The sequence below is a fragment of the Rissa tridactyla genome, chromosome 1 (assembly GCF_028500815.1).
Source record: "Rissa tridactyla isolate bRisTri1 chromosome 1, bRisTri1.patW.cur.20221130, whole genome shotgun sequence".
Taxonomy (NCBI): domain Eukaryota; kingdom Metazoa; phylum Chordata; class Aves; order Charadriiformes; family Laridae; genus Rissa; species Rissa tridactyla.
The window spans coordinates 78,500,055-78,519,582 of record NC_071466.1 but is presented as its reverse complement, the minus strand read 5'-3'; the positions used below and the strand labels follow the sequence as shown (position 1 = coordinate 78,519,582).

Sequence of the window (19,528 nt, the reverse complement as noted above, 5' to 3'; positions counted from 1 at the left end):
AGTCACTAGAGGGAGCCTCTTTATCATCATATCCTAGTATCAGACGGCTTCTAACTTGGGCCTTCGACTCTTGGATGTTGAAGTACTTCAGTAAGGTCAGGAAGTGCTACTTCCTCTAGTACTTTGATTAAAGAAAAGGAGGGTAAAAGACAAGCGTATGCAAGGCTTCTGCAATATTCCACATTCATTCCACATTCTGAACAAATACAGACTTTCTAAAAAGAAATCTAAGGATTTCCCCAGAGAAAACAGGTAGAGCTAGTAGCGCAGTGGCTGGGAACAGAGTTAGCTTTGCATAAACCTTTTGAAAACGGCATCTTTAAATGGCATCAGTGAGAGGGCATTCACCTTTCTCTTCTTCAAAGATGAAACACCAAACGGGACACCAGTTGTCACTGTGAGAGGAACGTCTGTAGATCACAAACACTACCCTCCCTCCTTTATCTTCGTTACACCATAGCTGTGCCCAGGCGGTAAATTCCCAGCAGCCAGGTTTTAATGAGTGATCTGGTCTAGTTCTCCCTGTGTTAGAAGGCGGCTACATACAAAACACATCGGCAGTGTAACTGTAGACGTGCATTCAATTTTCTGCTCCATTCTAAATTTAGTAAATAACATAGCAGTTATAGTTTGTGGTTCTCCATTACAAGTACTATAGAATTTGCAAGAAGTCCCAGAAAAAACACGGGGAGAATACAAAAGCTGTGGAGGAGACCCCAGGTGCAAGAAGTCCTCTCCCAGTCAGCAGGGCCTGGCTAGGATTGATTGCGTCCTGGACAGAAAAACCCAGCACCTCAGAAGGTGCCCTCTTCTTAGAAAACGTACAGCAGCAGAGGGCATCAGACAACAAGAAATCCTTCATACGGTAATGAATCCTGAAGCGCTACAGGCATGGTGAAGGGGAATAGGAAATGGAAAGGTACAGACTGCGATGCTGTAACACGGGTGGGAATAAGGAAGCAGGCACCCAGAGAAGGAAAACCAGACACATCACCTCTCCTGTGCGTGCCGGCTATAACCGCTCCACCATGGAAATGCTGGGGTGGGAAAGAGCAGGGGAGGGAACACCCATGGTGCTGTAAACTTACCTGAGAGGTGCTCCACTAGCAAGCCAACACAAGCACTGCAATTGGTGATATACCACCGACTCATAACAATGTCTCCCTTCTCTTTTAAGATATGAAAACACACCAAATTCTCTGCTAGTAAAGCAAGATGGCTGTTTGATAGTATCTCATGCTCTCCCAAAACACTTGGTACAACAGGATGCAAGAAAAATCAAGAAATAAAACATTAGCCAGCATGTAACCTTAATTTGTCATTAGAGCGTTGACCAGGAAACACACAGCACTCTGAAGTGAAGCCAAATGACTCATTTTCTGCAAAAAGCGAATTCAGGTCTCTGGCTGGCATTTCCCCCCCACACCCTAGAACTGTTCCTCACTGCATGCGCAGAGATGACCTTGTCATCGCTGCAGGCACTTGGGGCTGCCATAGAGTGAAGATATTCACCTCATTTCTATTTCTACAGACAAAGAATTGCTGCTTTGTAAGTACAGTCATTTTCTTTTTCCCTTGGTGGTAACGAGGAGAGCTTTACAGGAAACAGTTATTTACAGTGCCTTTCCTTGGAGTGTCTCAGACTAGAAGGAGCTCCTGCCTTTCCCTTGAGAAACCGCTGCTTGGGCAGAATGCATTTTAGCTGCGTCCGCGGTGTTCCCCAGCCCCTCGCGCGTGTATGAATGTCATCCTTGTGCAAACAGCATTGAGACATTCAGCTTAAGAGACTCTGGGATAAGTTAGACCATCCAGCCGCTTGCAAGCTCCGGTATAACACGGCTTTTCTGCGGCGAAATGCGCATGAGCAGCTAGAGCAGATTTAAGGACTGCCCTCAGATGTTAGCCGCTGTGCTGTAGCAGCAGTCGTTGTGCTGAAAAATTTGGAATGGTTTTGAGTCGACTGAAAATAAGCTCCCACTCCAGTCTGTCAGCTGCCTGCTTTCAGCGTAACTTGACCAGGTACCGTATTCCTCCCTTACTCTCTTGGGAAACGCACAGGAAAATTTTAATGGGCATTTGGAAGCATTTTCTTTTTACTTCTGTAGATAAAAATATCTCAAGGAAGTTTTCAAAAGGCATTTCCCTTTACAACAACGTTATTCTCATACATGTCTGTGTACAAAGTGAGAGCAGACAGATGCAGGCAACTTGTTACCGTTAAGTCTGGCTTTTATTGTATCTATATCAAGTCTACAAAATAGGAATTTTTAGAAGACATTTTCACAGACTGAACGTTACCAAACTGAATGGAATTATCTGTAAGACCTTTCACCAAGTGTTGCCAAACTGATGCCACAAAGGGGTACTGTTTTTGTGAAAAGTGTATCTGAGTGCATCTAAAAATAGGAGTATTTTCTCTTATGCAAAGTGGCTTGAATTGGGATTTCAGTATCTTGTGAGTGTTTTGATAGAAAAGTAAAGATGGATTAAAACAGTTCAATCAGTAAAGTAAAGCAGTAAAATATGAAAGGTATGCAAGCTATACCCCCCTGGATTATTAAAATAGATGAAGAAAGGGATAAAATCTACATTACTTTTGGGGGGGATTAAATAATGGCAGAGGGAGGAAAGTTTTGCTTTAAACCAAATTCAATTCAGATAGCAAAGTGGACTGTTTACTTGCAGCATGGCATAAGTGCCACTTTGGCAAAAGTTGTCCCAAAGAGGTCCCCAAAAAGGCATCCTCCAAAGTGCTTGGGGCTGAACGAGGCGGGCGCTTGCTGCTGCCCCAGCTGCCGGGGGCAGGCAAGGAGCTGCCGGGGGTGGGGGGGGGGGGAAATGGGGGAACCTGGGGTCCCCTCTGACCTCTCAGAAAGGAGAGGGACAGGGCATGTTCCCACCGGAGCTGCTGAAGTTTCCCTGACTGGACCCCCATCGCCTTTCACTAAGGAAATGGCTTGACAGGGAGAATATCAGTCAGTGCCGTAACTCTTTTCTGTATACTACCCGCTCTTTCACAGGCAGCTTCTGAGGAAACTCAGCCTTGAGCCCCAGCCTGTGATTTGAATCAGTGTCTCTCCACCATGAAGTACAGGCAGTTAGTGACAACCAATTACACAATTAAATTTGATTATTTCTGACTCCCATTGTTGTGGTTTGGGCTGGACCGGCCACTGAAACAAACTACAGATGCTCTCTTTATTTCAACTGTTTTGGAGGCACGTACTATGTATATTATGTATATTTATGGCTGAGGTGTCCTCCAGTATCTTTTCTAGACCTACTTAGGATGCAGCAAAGGCACAAATCCAAATGCAGGAAACTAAGTCTGAGTGTCTGTAGATAGTGATGCTGCATCAGCATTAGTGCTTGTAAATAAGCATTTAAAGCTGTGTGGATGACAATTTTCTAAGCATAGATATTTAAATTTTACCATTGAGGCTTGTAGCGTTGGTAAATAAAATGTAAGAACTATGCCCAGAGAGGTGGTGGAGGCCCCATCCCTGGAGACATTCAAGGCCAGGCTCAATGAAGTTCTGAGCAATCTGATCTAGTTGAAGATGTCCCTGCTTACTGCAGGGGGGTTGGACTAGAGGACCTTTAAAGGTCCCTTCCAACCCAACACATTCTATGGTTCTATGGATATTAACTGAGCTGCTAAATACTACCATTTCTGGAAAATACAATGTGAAACCAACATAATTTATAAAATTGAGATTCTTGGGATAGTTCAACCAGACATGGAATAAATTTGAAAGGAGTCTATTTTAAAGCCTTTGAACCAAGGTCATTTGGCCCTTACTTCAAAGTCTTGTCCTGGCAGTGAAAGTCCCACAGGGGAGGGGGGGGGAAATAGCATCTCACCCTGAAATCTCACACATACAAAGAAGAAAAAAGCTCAGCTCAGAATCAAACAACAGGAGACCACAAATTCAGTGTCTTCTAAGGAAATGTCATCATTGGAAGAGGATGATTAGAATTTCTACAACTAAAGATCTCTCTTAAAAGCCTGAAAGGAAACTTGGCATATTATGTGAAGAAGCAGCAGGCTGCTACTGTCTCTGTGATTACAGAAAAATACATGATATTGAGGACTGGATTTTAAAAAGCTCTTTCCTTCCTTTCTGAACAGTAAGTACTTTTCATACAGCTGAGTCGTGTAACAAAATTACTGTACTACTTTAAGATAAACTTTTCTACACAAAAAGAAAAATTCCTCTAAGAAGTGAAGAAGTACTAGCAATAAAAATATCGTTAATTCCTTTACTCTTCTTCCTTTAGGGTCTGATCTGAGGTGCACTGAAGTAAATAAAACAGCGACAGTATTGATAGGTTTTGATTAAGTTTTTTTACCTTTTTTTATTGCAGTGACTACTCAGAAGATGCAAACATGACAAGGTGCTCTCTCTTGGTTTTGCAGGATCTGAACACTCCAAATTCAGAAATGATTTTGCAACTAACATCTTATTGGTAAGAAAAAAGTTCATGAATTATTGTCATACCACACTTAGATTTAAAGTGAGTGAAGTTTAATAATGACACAGTCCTGTATTATGAAAGAGTAGGGTTGTTTATCTATATAGTATACTCACAATGTGATTTTGTTTGTTTGTTTTTCTTGTTCTTAACTTTTTCACAACACAAAGGTCCCAGTCAGGGTGAGAAGGACGTCAGAGGATGTTAATCATGTTCTCTGTTTCCCAAAACAACTTCTAAAAAACATCCCAGGCCACTACTGCAAAATAACTTATACATCACCTGTCACATGTACATTCCCAAGTGAGACTGCTCATAGGAAGTTTGGAAACCATCATAAAAGGAGATTTTAAAGTTATGCTCCTGACACTTTCTCTTCCCTGGCATCTGTTTGTGTCAATGATGAAATTTTAACACACCCTCTATGTCTTGGCAAAGATTGGTCTGGTCTCCAGCCAAGCTCACGCCGGAGGGTCTTCAGCCACGCGCAGTGGGAGTGATGAATGGCCAGGTCATTGGCTTCTTCCCTTCTTCTGTTTCAGGACATCCCTGGTGCCACTTGTGATTTTTGGTCTGCTTCTGCAGCCACCACTGACACAGCTTTCCATCGTCACACAGCCCAACATTGTTCTGTTGATGGCTGATGACCTCGGCATAGGGGATGTAGGATGCTATGGGAATGATACTATCAGGTAAGGAAACTGAGCATAACAGTGAACAGAGCTGGTGTGTTATTTAATGTAAGACTGCAATCCTCGGTCCATCATCAGCTATTTGAGCTGTCTTCACGTTCATTTCCTGGAGAAATGGGAGGATTTCCCACGAGTGCCACTGGCAAATGTAAAGCACTACCAGGATTATCTCACAGCCTAGAGGGCGTTACCAGGGCCAGCTCTGCTATCCCGAGCTGCTTTACTGTGGGAATATGTCAACCATTCTTGTATATTCCTTAATTGCCCGACATTGAGAAATGCTCAGCTCTTGCACATACCTGCAGACAGAAATGTTGTCCCTTCTTTATCAGGCCTCATTACCTCATTTAACTCTGTTGTGCCATTCTTTCCCACTCTCACATCAAAATACAGTATAAATCACTACAATAAGCTGTGTTACTAGGACGTACTTCTCTTTTCAGACCCAAGGACATAAGAGTTTCCCTTCTCTTTGAAAATCGTGCCATGTTATTGCCTGCTGGTTTCCTACCAGCTTGTCATTTCTTTGAACAAAACCAAATTTGGTACAATTACTCCCCCCATCCAGCGAAGTTCTCAGAATCTCACCCTGATCAGCACTGGCCAGCAAGTTTCTGATAGGCAGCTGATGATCGTAGGTAGCTGATGGGGCTCTGTGTGGCAGGGCCTCCACTTCAGCATGGCATCATACCTAAGGCATTAGTTTTCCTCTTCAAGAGGAGTGGGGTACATTTCTGCAAGACCCTTCACAGGACTTGGGAAACAAGAAGGAATGATTGGCTTGAAATTTGTCCAGATAATCATTGTTAATGAAGAAAGAAAAAAGAAAATATTTCCCCATCACTTGAGGGATTATAATAAAAATTTTAAAAAATATGTATTTCCTGACCATCTTCAAATAGAATAAACTTCCCAACATAAAGATAAGTATATTATTCCTTGTCCCCATTCCCTTGACTCTCTGAATGATATCTGACAGTGCTGGTTGCATTTTTAGGACTCCAAACATTGACCGCCTGGCAAAGGAAGGAGTGAAACTGACCCAACACATCGCTGCGGCTCCACTTTGCACCCCCAGCAGAGCAGCTTTCCTCACTGGCAGATATCCCCTCCGATCAGGTTTGTCTTGCAAAACTAAGCAGCCTTTAAACACTGCTTTATTGCTGAAGGGAACAATGTCGTAAAATGGGCACAAAAGAAATGAGGGTGTGCAAATAGAAAGGTTGCCACAAACATGTCATCCCTCACTGAGGCACACAAAGACACACCAGCTAGGTCTAGGACCTTTGAGGTGATATCTATATTTACGGGGTACAATGAACCAACCTGGGGGGAAGCAGCGCAGAGAAGGACCAGCTTTGCAGAGATGCCTGTTCCCCCCCAGCTCACGGCTTTGCGTTTTGGTGCTCTATTGCACAGATTGCAGCCAGAATAGAGTTAGTACAAATTGTTACACTCAAAAAAGTCATTACACTGAACATGAATAATAAAGACACATTTCTAAAGCACTAGTTACATTAATTTCTGTCATGGGTGGCTCCTCATCAGATACCAGAAAGAGCTCAGCCCTGCAGGGAGCAGAGTAGATCTATGCAGATGTGCATCCGTTCCCTCCAGACGAGGTGAGAACTCGTCATTTACAGGAAAGCTTTGTTACCTATGTGTCAGAATTCATCCCTCCTATGAAATAACAGTTTGACAGCTATATTATTTTTCCCAGTTCTGTTTTTGAAGAAAAAATACTATCCTGTCAAACTGCGTTCTGCAGATGAAGAGGTATGAAAAACAAATAGCTCTACATGTTTCTAACAGCAACTCTCTAACGCTTGTTCTACTGCAAATGATCTTCAGCGCCTTCCTTCCCGAGGCATTTTGAAGCTGACATATCGTCCTCCTTTTATCATGACAGCCCCCACTGAGACAGATAGCCTGAAAACACAGATGAGCTTGTACAGACTCTCTCCCACTATAAAAACAGGGCCAGAGACATTCAACACTTCCCTGACAGATTGTACCTCGCGTAACGTTGTATGATGGGGTTATGCCAGTATATAATGCTAAATAACAGGGTGTAAACCTGCAGGTGAGGAGAAGATTGCGGTGCTAGATAGCTGCTCTGTGGGTTTCAGAAACTGGATACCAGCCATGCCACTGTGCAGGGAAACCTTGCGTTCCCAGGCAGCCTTATGCAAGCCAGAGTTGGAGGCTGACAGAGGGCTGAAGTCTCCCCACCCTCCTCCCTGCCCTCACGGTCCCACTCAGTAGGTGCACTTCCACCACAGTGACGTATAAAAGCTCCCATACAACTGTGCCATTCCGAATAAAATAAAATAAAATTTCTCAGTATGAGATACAAAGAAGAATAGGTATTATCTGATGGAGAGATTCAACTTTTTCTTAATCTTGCCTGGAGTCCTAGATTCACTTTCCCAAATAAACAGCATTTGGATAAATGGTTAACACTATAATATCAATGAAACCAGGAAACAAGAAAGTATGTTTGATAAAAGTACTCTACCGCTTATACTTACTAAGATTTTTTTATTACTATATTTTTTAGGGATGGATGCTATAAACAATTACCGTGTTATTTTTTGGAATGGCGGCTCAGGAGGGCTTCCTCCAAACGAAACCACTTTTGCCAAAATACTGCAGAGGCAAGGCTACTCCACAGGACTGATAGGTATGGGGACACTCCTGAAGACGTCTAGGCCTGAAGGCCTAGAATGTGTTTCACCTGCACGTCTCGCTCAAACCATTTGTTTTAGTTAGCAACTGCTCATACCTCAGTTGTAATATTTTTATATCCTGATTTAAGAACATCTTGTAAGAAGAAATCCTGACCAAAAAGAATCTCTCTTAAAAGAGCAGGCGTCCGATAAAGCGAAGAATATTTACTGTTTACCTGCTTTCAAGCACAGCTGTGGTTGTTAAAATATATAATGGAAAGTATGCTAATATTTCTTGAATACTATTCTACCAGGTATAGATACTTATTCCAATGCTATTTCATAAAAAACAAAAACATGACTGCCATTTAAATATGCATGACGAAGCTTTACACAGCTCAGAGCAGCCTCACAGCAAAAGGGAACAGCTGCTACTTAAAACAATAGACCCAGTTCATAATATCACAGGATTTGGCCTTTCAAAAACAGAAAGCAAGCAATTATTCTTTTCTTTAATTACAGCGTGCCACTATAGTTCACCAAGACTGCACTGCGGCCCACAAAACTTTGCCTCCTTCAGCATTAATATGAATTCCATTTTGCTTTATGTTTTATGGGACTTCTTTTCTTTTAATACAGTTGTAACTTTTGGTCATGATCAAGTTTCAAATAATCATTTATCTTAGCGATGTCACATAATTCCACAGACAGTTAAAACACAAATGTTCCTGAGCTGAATTTTCAGCTATTTGCCCTACCTCATCTAAGCATCTAAATGTCAAGATCCAAAATCTATGTCTGACACGTAAAAATGTTGCCTGCACAAACAAACTGAATTCACTAAAAAAGCGTCTGCAGGAATGCATTTGTATTCACTCAGCAGAATAAATCTAAACCATACCAGGCAACACTAAACGAAGCCCTACAGGCATTTTAAGTTCTGCATTACTGAATCTTCTTCACCTGTTAGTTTTGTAGCGATATTATTTTAGTTGTTTTAATAAGTTCATAAAAAAGCCCGTGTCTATTAACCACGTGCTTCAGCTTGGTTTCAGCACGTAATCACTAACAAAACAATGAGATTTGTCTCTGCTTTGCCAAAGGAACTGCCCTGCAGGGCGGCTGTCGGAGGCAGGCTGCATACCTCCTAGCAAACAGCTAGCTAAATGGGCTGGCATTTTCCCTGTGGGCACCTCAGCTAAAATCACACTATAGACACCAAGAGCATCACTTCGTTTAACCGGATTGACAGATTCTGATTAATTGCACCATAGGGAAAGCACTGATGATAAGTGACACAAAAAAACCCCAACAACTTTACATTCAAGTCATGAGGCAAGAAATCTGACAGAACATCTACCCACATCACCACAGCTGAAGGAGCGCTAAATAGTCTCACCTGAATGTTTGTGATTGTTTTGCTCTGAGCACAACCAGTTTAATTGCAAAGTTAAATCCTGTTAATAACCTGCAGCTTGATGTGATAATGAGACTTTTTGTTGGGAAATGCTTTGCAGTTTCTTTGTAGTCAGAAAGCCAATGTTGTATAACATGTGCCCTCAAAGATTAATTTATCTTAATTATACAGTTAGTTTATCTTCTGGAGATTTGAGTCTTTTGTAGCATGTCAGCAGCCTGTATCGACCTCAGCTGGAGATTTAGATGGTGGAATGCATCTGAAGTCCAAGCATACTTTAGCTGCACCTGTTATTTATGACCAATGCATTTATGTATGATTACGAACCTGTTTCATTCTATAGCTGGCTCTAAATATGTCAAGAGGTAAACTGAGTAGTGATTTTAGCTGAAAGCAATTAATCCACCTACCACAGAACTTATAGTCTTTCTTTATATCCAAAAAGCAGCATTTTTTTTCCTCTGAAACAGTTTTTCCTGCTCCTATTCTAATGTACAGCAATTCTGTTGAAACCTACTCAGGGTTGTCTCCTTGTATACATAACACAGTGAACCATTTGTTTAGGATAATATCCTTCTGTAAGTACGCACATCCTTACTCCACAAGAAGAATTAGTTGCAAATGAGTTTTCAAGTAAAATTATAAAAGTTCATTTTGATCTCTAGGCCTGTGTTACATCAGAGATTATAAAATGCAATTAAACTGCATCTCTCTGGTGAGAGGAAGATTTTGGTCGCATGATTCAGATATTCACAAGTCTCAGTGTTTAAGCCGAATAAGCCAACTTTTTATGATTCCACGTAAGTGCCTAACCAGTGTGTTTGAACAGACTGGAAGGGAAGCAAAAACATGGTTTTGATGTGCCATTCATCATAATAATGGACATATGTTCATAATAAAGAACAAATTGTACTGCAAAAGGTCAGGAGATGTTCCTTTTGATGCACGAAGACTTCAGAATTTAAAAGTAGAAGGCTTTCACTTTTTAAATTTGATGAAACACAAATAAATGGCAAAACCACTTATAAAACAAGGCCTTTTATTCTCATCCAGTATATGGAGATATTAGTATCAGCAAAGTGGCTGATATGTACAGCTTCATGAGAAATCCTGATCTCCTGAGCTCAAGGTCTTCTGGATCTGGTGGTTTGTCTGCCAAACCCACTGCTGAGTTGCACGTGGCTTGTCTACATTATCCATAGCTTCCCTTATCAGACTGGCACCACCAGGCCGCTGAGTGTTGCCATAGTCCTGACATCAAGCCGTTCAAAACTTTCCAGAAACAAGTCTGCCTAGCATCTTGAAGGTAAAGCGACAACAGAACAACACAATGTTTTTTTGTCCTGTGCTTACAAAAGGGCTTCTTCCTCCTATTTCATACTTGACAGGTCTGCATGAAGGCCATACATTTTTGCTCGGTTCTGGAAATTTGAATTTTTCTCCATTTCTAGTTCCTTTTACAGTCCAGTTTTCTACATTTGTTCAAAGCTACAGGGCATGAATATGTACACAGAGCACCGATAACTCTGTTGGAAATTTATCATTTGTAGAGGTTTACTTTCATGAGTCGTAAGATATATCCCATTATATCAGTACATACTTGGTATATATTTGTAGGATGAAGAGTTATCACAAGAAGGAAAAAAAACAACCATTTTTTGAGAAAATGAGGAAAACCCCGTTTTTAAATATTATCTCTTTACATTTTAATAATCTGTATTTTCAGGGAAGTGGCATCAAGGTGTTAACTGTGAATCCCGCAACGACCATTGTCATCATCCTTTAAACCACGGGTTTGACTATTTTTATGGGATGCCTTTTACGCTAATAAGTGACTGCCAACCAACGGAAACACCAGAGATGGACAGAGCCTTTAGAAGGAAACTCTGGCTTTCCACTCAGATGATTGGCCTCGTCACACTCACCGCTGCCCTGGGAAGACTGACGGGCTTGATTTCAGTCAGCTGGAAAACGCTGACCTGCCTTGCTGGGTTTAGTCTCCTGTTTTTCGTATCCTGGTTCTCAAGTTATGGGTTTGTACGATACTGGAACTGCATTATGATGAGAAACCATGAAGTTACTGAGCAGCCAATGGTGACAGACAGGACTACGTCCCTTATCTTGAGAGAGTCCATTTCATTTATTGAAAGGTAAAGTGTGTTTCCTTTGATCACATTTTTTCTGCTCCTTGAGTGTCTTGCAACTTCTAAACTGCATTTTCCCATGCAAAGTTTTTATAATTGTTATAACATTATATAGGATTGTAAGTACTATTATGCCTATGAATTATTAATAATATTAATCGTGATATCATATTATTAAACAAAAAAATCAGCTGCTGCTTAGGGATGTCTGTTATTCCTAGCTTCACTGAAGCTCGTAACATTTCCAAATTTCCATGGGTTGGATTGAACGTTTCTAGGCTATTTTGAGGAAATATGGATTTCTATCAATGAGACCAACATTGCAGCCTTAAGGGATAGCAGCTGATGGCAGAAACTCATGTGTGGGCCGGGGAAGGAGTACAGCTGTGAGGTAGCCTTATCGTACGGACTGATACGTGGGCAACAGCTGGCAGGAGATGAACCTGCTGCCCTTGTTTCAGTAGCACAGCGTGGTTTGCAACAGTAGAAAATGGAGCTTCAATATGGAACTTTTCTATCTATCTATGATTCAGGGAAAAAAGAAGGTATTTGTATACAAGCCAAACATTATTTTATCAGACAGATCCTAATCACGGGGTTTGAATACCTTACAAAGTAAGATGCTTCTGAAGTGATTGCTGAAATACGTATATATGCCATTTTCCATTATGACTGACTTCTGTATGTATTGAGAATCTTCCTCCCTAATAACCAAGTGTTGATTTCTATTTTTTTAGAAATAAGCACAGGCCATTCCTCCTCTTTCTTTCCTTTTTACACTCCCACACCCCTCTCCTCACCACAGAGAAGTTTCTTGGGAAGAGCAGCCATGGTTTATATGGAGACAACGTAGAAGAGATGGACTGGATGGTGGGTAAGTCACCATAGCAAATAACAATGTCTCAAACTACCTAATACCTAGGTCTGAATAAGTAACAAAAAATGCAGTTGTCATTAAAAGAACAAGGAAGAGAATTAAAAACAAGAAGGAAAAAAGTCCTAAGCTTTTCATCAACATCTGTCCATCTTGTATGAGCACTGTTGGCTTGTAGCGTTGGCATTTTATTTCCTCCAGTCTTGGACCAAGTGAGTCTTTCTGCTCCCTTAGGGTTTTTTGTCTAGTGTTTAACAGTTGTAACCATGTCCCCTGGGCTCCTGTCAAGGAACACTCCTGCTTTCTTACTAAATAAGTAGAGAATTATTTAGTTTTCTGTGAATATTAAACATTGGATAATTTCAGCTTCTTATGGTCATGTCTTATCTAAGTAGGACACATCAGAAGGTGATAAAACTGAAAAAAAGTTTAATTCCCCGTGTAAACCAGCAGGCTATTTATCTGTGGCTGCTGCATTCAGCGGAGTGCTGAATATTTTTCAGTCCCATTCATAAATCCAGAAATGTTCATAAATGTTAATTGGTACGCCCCCAGAAATTAGATTTATGTTACTTTTCAGCCTGTTTTTTGGAGGGGAAGGAGAGTTATTTATCACTCTGTCATGGTGGAGGAAAAGTAGCCACATTTGCAAAACGGATAAGAATCAGGTACACATACAGAAAGAACTGGTTTTCAAACCTCCCTCTCAAACACTTACACACCACAAATATAATTAGGAGCATTAGAAACAGCTCAAGAATGACTTTTAAATAAAAAAGAACTATATTATTAATGCATATTGTATCCAGCCAGTAACTAACTGTGGTCTAGACAATACAAGATAAGGGTACACAACATTTTTTCCTCGTTTCTCACGATGGCCACCACTGATGCAGAATCTAACTTTTCGGGGCCTTGGATCATGCTTTCTTTTCATATTTTTATAGCACACGGCGCTTCTGCCCTTTACAATACAGGCTTCTGGTCTGTGATTGTGGTTCTTGCACTCCTTTGTGATAATGCTAATAATAAAGGAGTTACAGCACATCACACATTTCCTGTGCTTTTACAGACAGTGAAATCACAACTACAAATCTCAATCCTAAAAAACTCTTCTTTTAAACAATGAGCAACCCTACATAGCTAAGAAATTACATTGACAAATGTTTACAGGTCAGAGGCTAAAATTTATGTAGTGTGAGCGATATTTTTGCTTTTTAATACACACATATTCCTGTGTTTACAGGCCAGGTTCTACATGCTATTGACAAGGAAGGCTTGAAAAATACTACACTAATTTACTTTGCCTCTGATCATGGTGGATGGCTGGAAAGACATGAAGGCAAAAGGCAGCTGGGTGGCTGGAATGGAATATACAGAGGTAAGAGCTGTCAGGGATGGTGACAATCAGGACACCCCTAAAGCTCAGATAAGACTGTACAAGGACTACCAGTGTTTTATCATTGAGAAGCAAATTTGTCTCGTTCTAATTAGGCATTTTAAAATGTAGACAATTTTAGCCTATGCAGGTGTTCTTTATAAGCATGAATTCTCAAACTGTCATTTCCTCATGAGGCAACTGATCAGAAGCTATTTTTTACTAAGATTGTGTAACTTCTCACTAAATATTATTTGCATCTTGCACCTGAACCCTTGCATTAACTACAACAGGTATGTTATAGGATTGTAAAAGAAAGAGGAGAACTAGGCTGGAGAATCACTTTATACCTGAAAATTTTATTGATGCTGAGTTCTGATGGGCCAATGCATTTGTAAAACAACAGAAGGTGTACGGTCACTCGAGGGCTCTGATGTAGTGAACACACTTTCAGTGATGCTGAGGAGAGGGAGCTTAGTGGCAAAAACAAAAGGGTAAGGAAGGCTCATAAATGTAACATTAGCTTATGATAATACAATAATATTTGTTTAAAATTTCTCTTTATTTTAAATGATTTTTTTTAATGAAAATGTATTATATTTTTCATGAAAGGTGGAAAAGCTATGGCAGGCTGGGAAGGAGGAATCCGTGTCCCTGGGATATTTAGGTGGCCAGGAGTGTTACCGGCAGGCACAGTTATCAATGAACCTACAAGCCTTATGGACATTTATCCTACAGTAGTTCATCTGGCTGGAGGGGTACTACCCCAGGACAGGTACAAACACAAGTGTCTGTCTTCATCCTTCTCTCCCAAAAACTACGGAAAATCTAGTTTGGAACACATTCTAAGAGTCTGACATTTTCTTTTTCACTCCTGCTCCTTTTCTAGACGCATAAATGTTATCACAGCTCACTCACCTCTTCTCTACATTTGAGACTGAGCATCTGCCTCCAATCTTCTACATTGTACAAGCATCTTCCTCGTTCAGAGTTGCCAGCTGCAGCAACAGGTGTGCTGAAGGGACGCAGTCCTGTACAGCTTACCTCAGCCTGATGGTCTCTGTTTTTTCTGCTAGGGTAATTGATGGCCGGGATCTGATGCCTTTACTGCAAGGCACAGCTGAGCACTCAGAGCACGAGTTCCTGTTTCACTACTGTGGCATTCACTTACATGCTGTGCGGTGGCACCAGAAGGACAGTGAGTACAGAACTTCTTTCCCTCCCAAGAATTAGGTTCAATCTACAGGACGGCACATTTGTCTAATGCACTTTTTCTGGGATTGCAGCTTTCCAAGTAGTTGCAGGTGTAAGGTGGTAAAGAACTTACTAGTATTGCCTGTATTGTATGGCACAAAAAGTCTGTTTGTGGCTTCAAAGCAGGTGACATGCCAGGCAGGCTACTAGAGCTCATGATGGGTCTCACGCATCTGAATGCAAGCACTGGGGAGTCCATGCCCTCCTTGTCTCATGGAGAAGTCTTTGCCCCAGCCCTTTGTCTGTCCTTCTGCTACCTTAACAAGGAAGTAAGCCATGGAAACTCCAAATTTCTTTTTCATATCTTCATAAAAAAGAAAGTGAGCGATACCTGATACTTGCTGAAAAATCTGGAGAATTTTCAAAACGCCAGAAAACACTTTCCATTGGTTTAATTCTATGGCACTTAATTAAAAATGAAATTAAAATACTATATTAACTAATAAGTATAGAGGTGAGGTGCAACCAGAAACGAGCTCTAGAGAAACACTCACTCTTCTAATGCCTTGTGATAACTACCAGTATCATTGCAAGCCTTCTTTCCTTCCTGCCAGGTGGAGCCATCTGGAAGGCTCATTATGTGACCCCCATCTTCCGTCCTCTTGGAGCTGGGGGTTGTTATGATAGAGGATTTTGCCCATGTTTTGGGGAAGGTGTGACCCATCATGACCCTCCATTGCTGTTTGATCTCTCACGAGACCCTTCTGAAGCCAAACCTCTGACGGCTGACACCGAGCCCCTCTTTGACACTGTACTAAGGAAGATTGGAAGAGCCATAGAAGAGCATCGCAGGACACTGACTCCAGTCCCAGAGCAGCTCTCCTTGTACAACATCATGTGGAAGCCGTGGCTGCAGCCGTGCTGTGGGACCTTCCCATTCTGTTGGTGTGATAAGGAAGGTGATAATAAACTTGCCGACCTATAAAGGAAGGAACCAAAGTTACTTCCTCAAAAGTGTTTTTAGATTGAGTGTTTTCAATGGGGGTGTTGATTGATGGATTGTTTGCTTGCTGCTTGCTTGTTTGTTTTAATGGAGCCTTTATATGAGAATTGTTCCAATGAACGGCACAGTATTCTGTAAAGGTGACTTTAGGCTGGACACTCTCAGGGAGCGACCAAGACAGAATGACCTGAAGAGCATGTTTAAAGTCGCATCTGTTGACAACTGCATGAATAGTTCAAATGCACTGAGGCAGGCCAAGGTTAGAGCTGTGCTAATAATGATATAACTTATATTTTGTTGTTTATGAATGTATACATAGAAGCTTTGCCTTGTGTTCTGAATTTCTACGCAATTTGTGGACTGTCGTCTCCCTTAATTTTGTTATCCTTTCTGGTGATGCATAAGGTGCTGCTATAAAAAATTTTTGCAGACTACTGCCTCCAAAATAATTCCAAAACAATTTTGCCCACAGGTCCTCACAGAATCTCCTTTAAAAGTTGCTTCCTTCCTCCCTTGTAGCTGATCCCTCCAGCAGCAGGGATGATGGCAGCTGGTTAGCCTGGGGCTTCTGCATCAGAAGAAATTTCCCAGGTGAGGCATAAAGCTTGGAAACGTGATAAGCTGGGTAACGGCTGTCTGCGCTTTCTGAGCAGGATGGGATTCTTCTGATTGGTGTCAGCCTCTTTTGAAGGAGAACAGAAAAGGGAAAGGATTTTCCCTTTCCAAAGCTCCCATCGCGCCCAGCTCCCTAAGCAGCACTGGCAAGGGCAGAGTGGCATTGATGGTCACAGAAGTGCCACAGTGACAAACAGTTCAGTCATTTGGGCACAGGATTGCACAAGTTACCTTGCTGCCCGTATCTCAGTCATAACTAGTTCCTGATAACAAGTAGTATGTTCGGAAAAGACTCTTTGAAAGATGCCCAATATGAATTATGAAAAAAAGAGAAACTCTAATTTGCTATTTAAAAAAAAGAAATGCAGATTTAAGGTATTTTTTGCATCACAAGTTAAATTTTCATCCCACTGAACAGACAGATTTACTTAGATCTATCTCCTTTGCTGCTGTAAATTCAGTTCTTTCTTTCTTTTTGTTGAAGCAGTCATTCCTATTAAAGTGCCCTTGCAGGTAATGCTTTTCATTGTAGGCTACAATGTGTATCTGTTCATGTAGACTAGTTTACACTGGTATGTCTGAATATGTAGGCATCTGAGAACATAATTTGCCCTTTCAAATTATTTCATATTTTTTTTACTATTTTTCTAACTGTCGTGCTAAGACCCATTTCAATTTTTCACCTCCTTTTGATAAATGTTTGGTTTATTTTGGTTTTATTTTCCCCCTTGTTTCCCACAATTCAGCCACCAGGAAATGGGCAGGTAAATAAAGCCCTACAGCTTAAAAGCAAACTGTTATTAAATGCTGTGACCTCGTGCATTTCAGAGACTATTATAACTCACCCACATGCTCCATCAGTGCTATTGATGAGAAAGGCACTCAGTCTTACTGTGAAAACTTCAAGTGATGAAGTGAATCCATCACTTCACATGTACTGGACTGTTGCTTAATTTCCTCCATTGTTAAGAGTGTTTGCTGTATTTCTCATTTGAATGTATTCTGTTTCACTGGTTCTTTCTTGACTAAACTTAAAGGTCTTTTCATATTCAATATGCAGTGTTTTCTTTACATGAAATTACTGTAACAGGACTGGCATTTTTCAAATTTCTCTGTCTTTTTCCAAGATCTCACTTCGTTCTCAAGCCAGTTTAGCATCTGGGATTTTACATCCTCTCAATTTTTCAACACCTGTAAAAATATGTGGGTATAATAACTGTTCATATGATTGAACCAGTTTTTCTTGCACAGAAATACTCCATAGCACTGCAGGGTATTCATTTGGAGCTAGAGGGTACAAGATGACATCTGAGCTAGAATTTGTCCTGAACACTGGGGTTTGTCCATGAAAGCACAAATATCAGGCCCTGCTGATATGCAAAGTGCCATGGGATCAGCAAATATTCAGGACTTCGTAACATGGACGTTACACGTGGAACAATCACGGACAATAAAAAAGGCTGCCTTGACAAACGACACTGTCCTCCTCCTTCTTTTGGGTAGTCAGCAGATGATGGTATCCTGCTTTCTTGCGCAGCTGCAGCAGTAAAACAACCTTTTAAAATTTGTTTGATTTTCTTCGGGAATTCTAACCTTACATTCGTCTTTGTTAAGTGACGTCAGGAGCACGGCTGCCTCCTCCAGCCGCCCCAGCTTAGGACCCTTCTGCTGGGCTGCTGGAAGCCCAGCCCGGTGCCTGGGGACCCGGGGTCTCTGCCCAGGCTGGGGGACGCTGCTGCTGCTTTCCTCTTTGCAGGTTCAACCCGTGGTGAAGCTGAGCACATGTCCCAGAGACACAGACACACACGCACATGGAGGACACTGGCACGGCCAGTCACTGTCTCTGTGTATTGTGTTCACACGTATTGAGTAGTCTGAGAAACGTGGCATAGGCTTATAAGCAGTTTTGATAAGACTCAAAATGGCATTTTTTAGGTAAAAACAAAGCAGTGCATCGAAATAGTCTCCTTGACAGAAAGTATAATGAACATCTATTTTCACACAAATATTTGCCACTATTAGGAGTCGTCCAGGCTGTTTTCCAGTTCAACAAGAAGTGTACGATGGTATTTCTTTAGGGTAGTCTTATTCACTTATAGAGAGCGCACCATCTCCTGTACATTTTATAAATACCATGGGAACTGGTTTCTCTTTTTGCTGTTCTTAACCCCTCGTCATCAATTTGTTTGACAGTATTTTTTTTCCGAGTAATTTTTCACCTTCAGGCTATTCCCCTTGTTTCCCCTTGTTCCACATATTGTATAGCTATTGTGGCAGAGAGAGTTGCGGTTTCTCACAGCTGGGCTACCTGCTTTTCCCCAGGTCAAGAGAGCATCCAGATTTATTTTGCAAACTGAAAGATTTAACAGTTAATATTTACTAACATACCGCAACCGTGCTTTGAGCTTCTTGTTTTGTTGGGGTTTTTTGTGGGTTTGTTTTTCTTTTGACATTGCTTATCATTTTTTAGCTTTTTGGAAGCTCATTAAAATCCATGAAAACTGCCAATTACAGGAGATTTGAGACTAGGATATTTACACATCGTTGACTTATTTATGGTTGCCAGAGCTGACAGGAAGTTGCAAAAAAGGAACAAGGCTATTCCTCTTTGCTTTATAGAATCCTGAGATATAAAACTCAGAAAGTACATAGCAAGTAAAATGCTGTGGATAAGAAAAAAGTCCCCTAGGAAAAAATAATATTCTTTCATATTTGGAACATCATATCATATTTGGAAGTAGACCACTATTAGTTACATACTGGTATGAAAAAAGTGGTCATTTTTTATATCTCATAAATTGTTATCTTAAGTAACTAATACAAATATGTCACATAGTTTGTAAATACTTTAAAACATCAGGTGAATATAAGATCTATAAAACATGAAAGCAATGTGGCTTATGGGTGTGGGTTTCTGCTTCCCTTTCTTAGTCTGTCTGTATCACCAGCAGCATAAACTGGTGTGAGGCGACCTGAAAGAGGACTTCCCAGGTATCAGTTTTAACTCTTCAGCCTAATTAAAAAAAAATAAAAAAGGGTCAAAGCCAAAGCATAAAACTAAAGTAC

The 19,528-nt window shown here is 41.0% G+C and overlaps 1 protein-coding gene across 3 annotated transcripts; it reads left to right on the top strand.

Moving 5' to 3' along the window:
• The first annotated feature begins 1,478 nt into the window (after window positions 1-1,478).
• Window positions 1,479-19,029, top strand: LOC128904343 (arylsulfatase D-like). Of its 3 annotated transcripts, none has more exons than XM_054188498.1 (11): window positions 1,479-1,549; window positions 4,369-4,470; window positions 5,019-5,168; window positions 6,166-6,287; window positions 7,729-7,851; window positions 10,981-11,404; window positions 12,136-12,272; window positions 13,519-13,653; window positions 14,263-14,425; window positions 14,727-14,848; window positions 15,459-19,029. In XM_054188498.1, the coding sequence occupies exons 2-11, from the start codon at window positions 4,391-4,393 to the stop codon at window positions 15,827-15,829; spliced, it is 1,827 nt and encodes a 608-aa protein (XP_054044473.1). In that variant the 5' UTR covers window positions 1,479-1,549; window positions 4,369-4,390; the 3' UTR covers window positions 15,830-19,029. The 3 variants fall into 3 exon arrangements, with proteins under 3 accessions (XP_054044473.1, XP_054044472.1, XP_054044474.1); XM_054188497.1 differs by lacking the exon at window positions 1,479-1,549 and adding an exon at window positions 1,908-2,019; XM_054188499.1 differs by lacking the exon at window positions 1,479-1,549 and adding an exon at window positions 1,955-2,019 and having other exon boundaries at window positions 4,421-4,470.
• The last annotated feature ends 499 nt before the right edge of the window (window positions 19,030-19,528 follow it).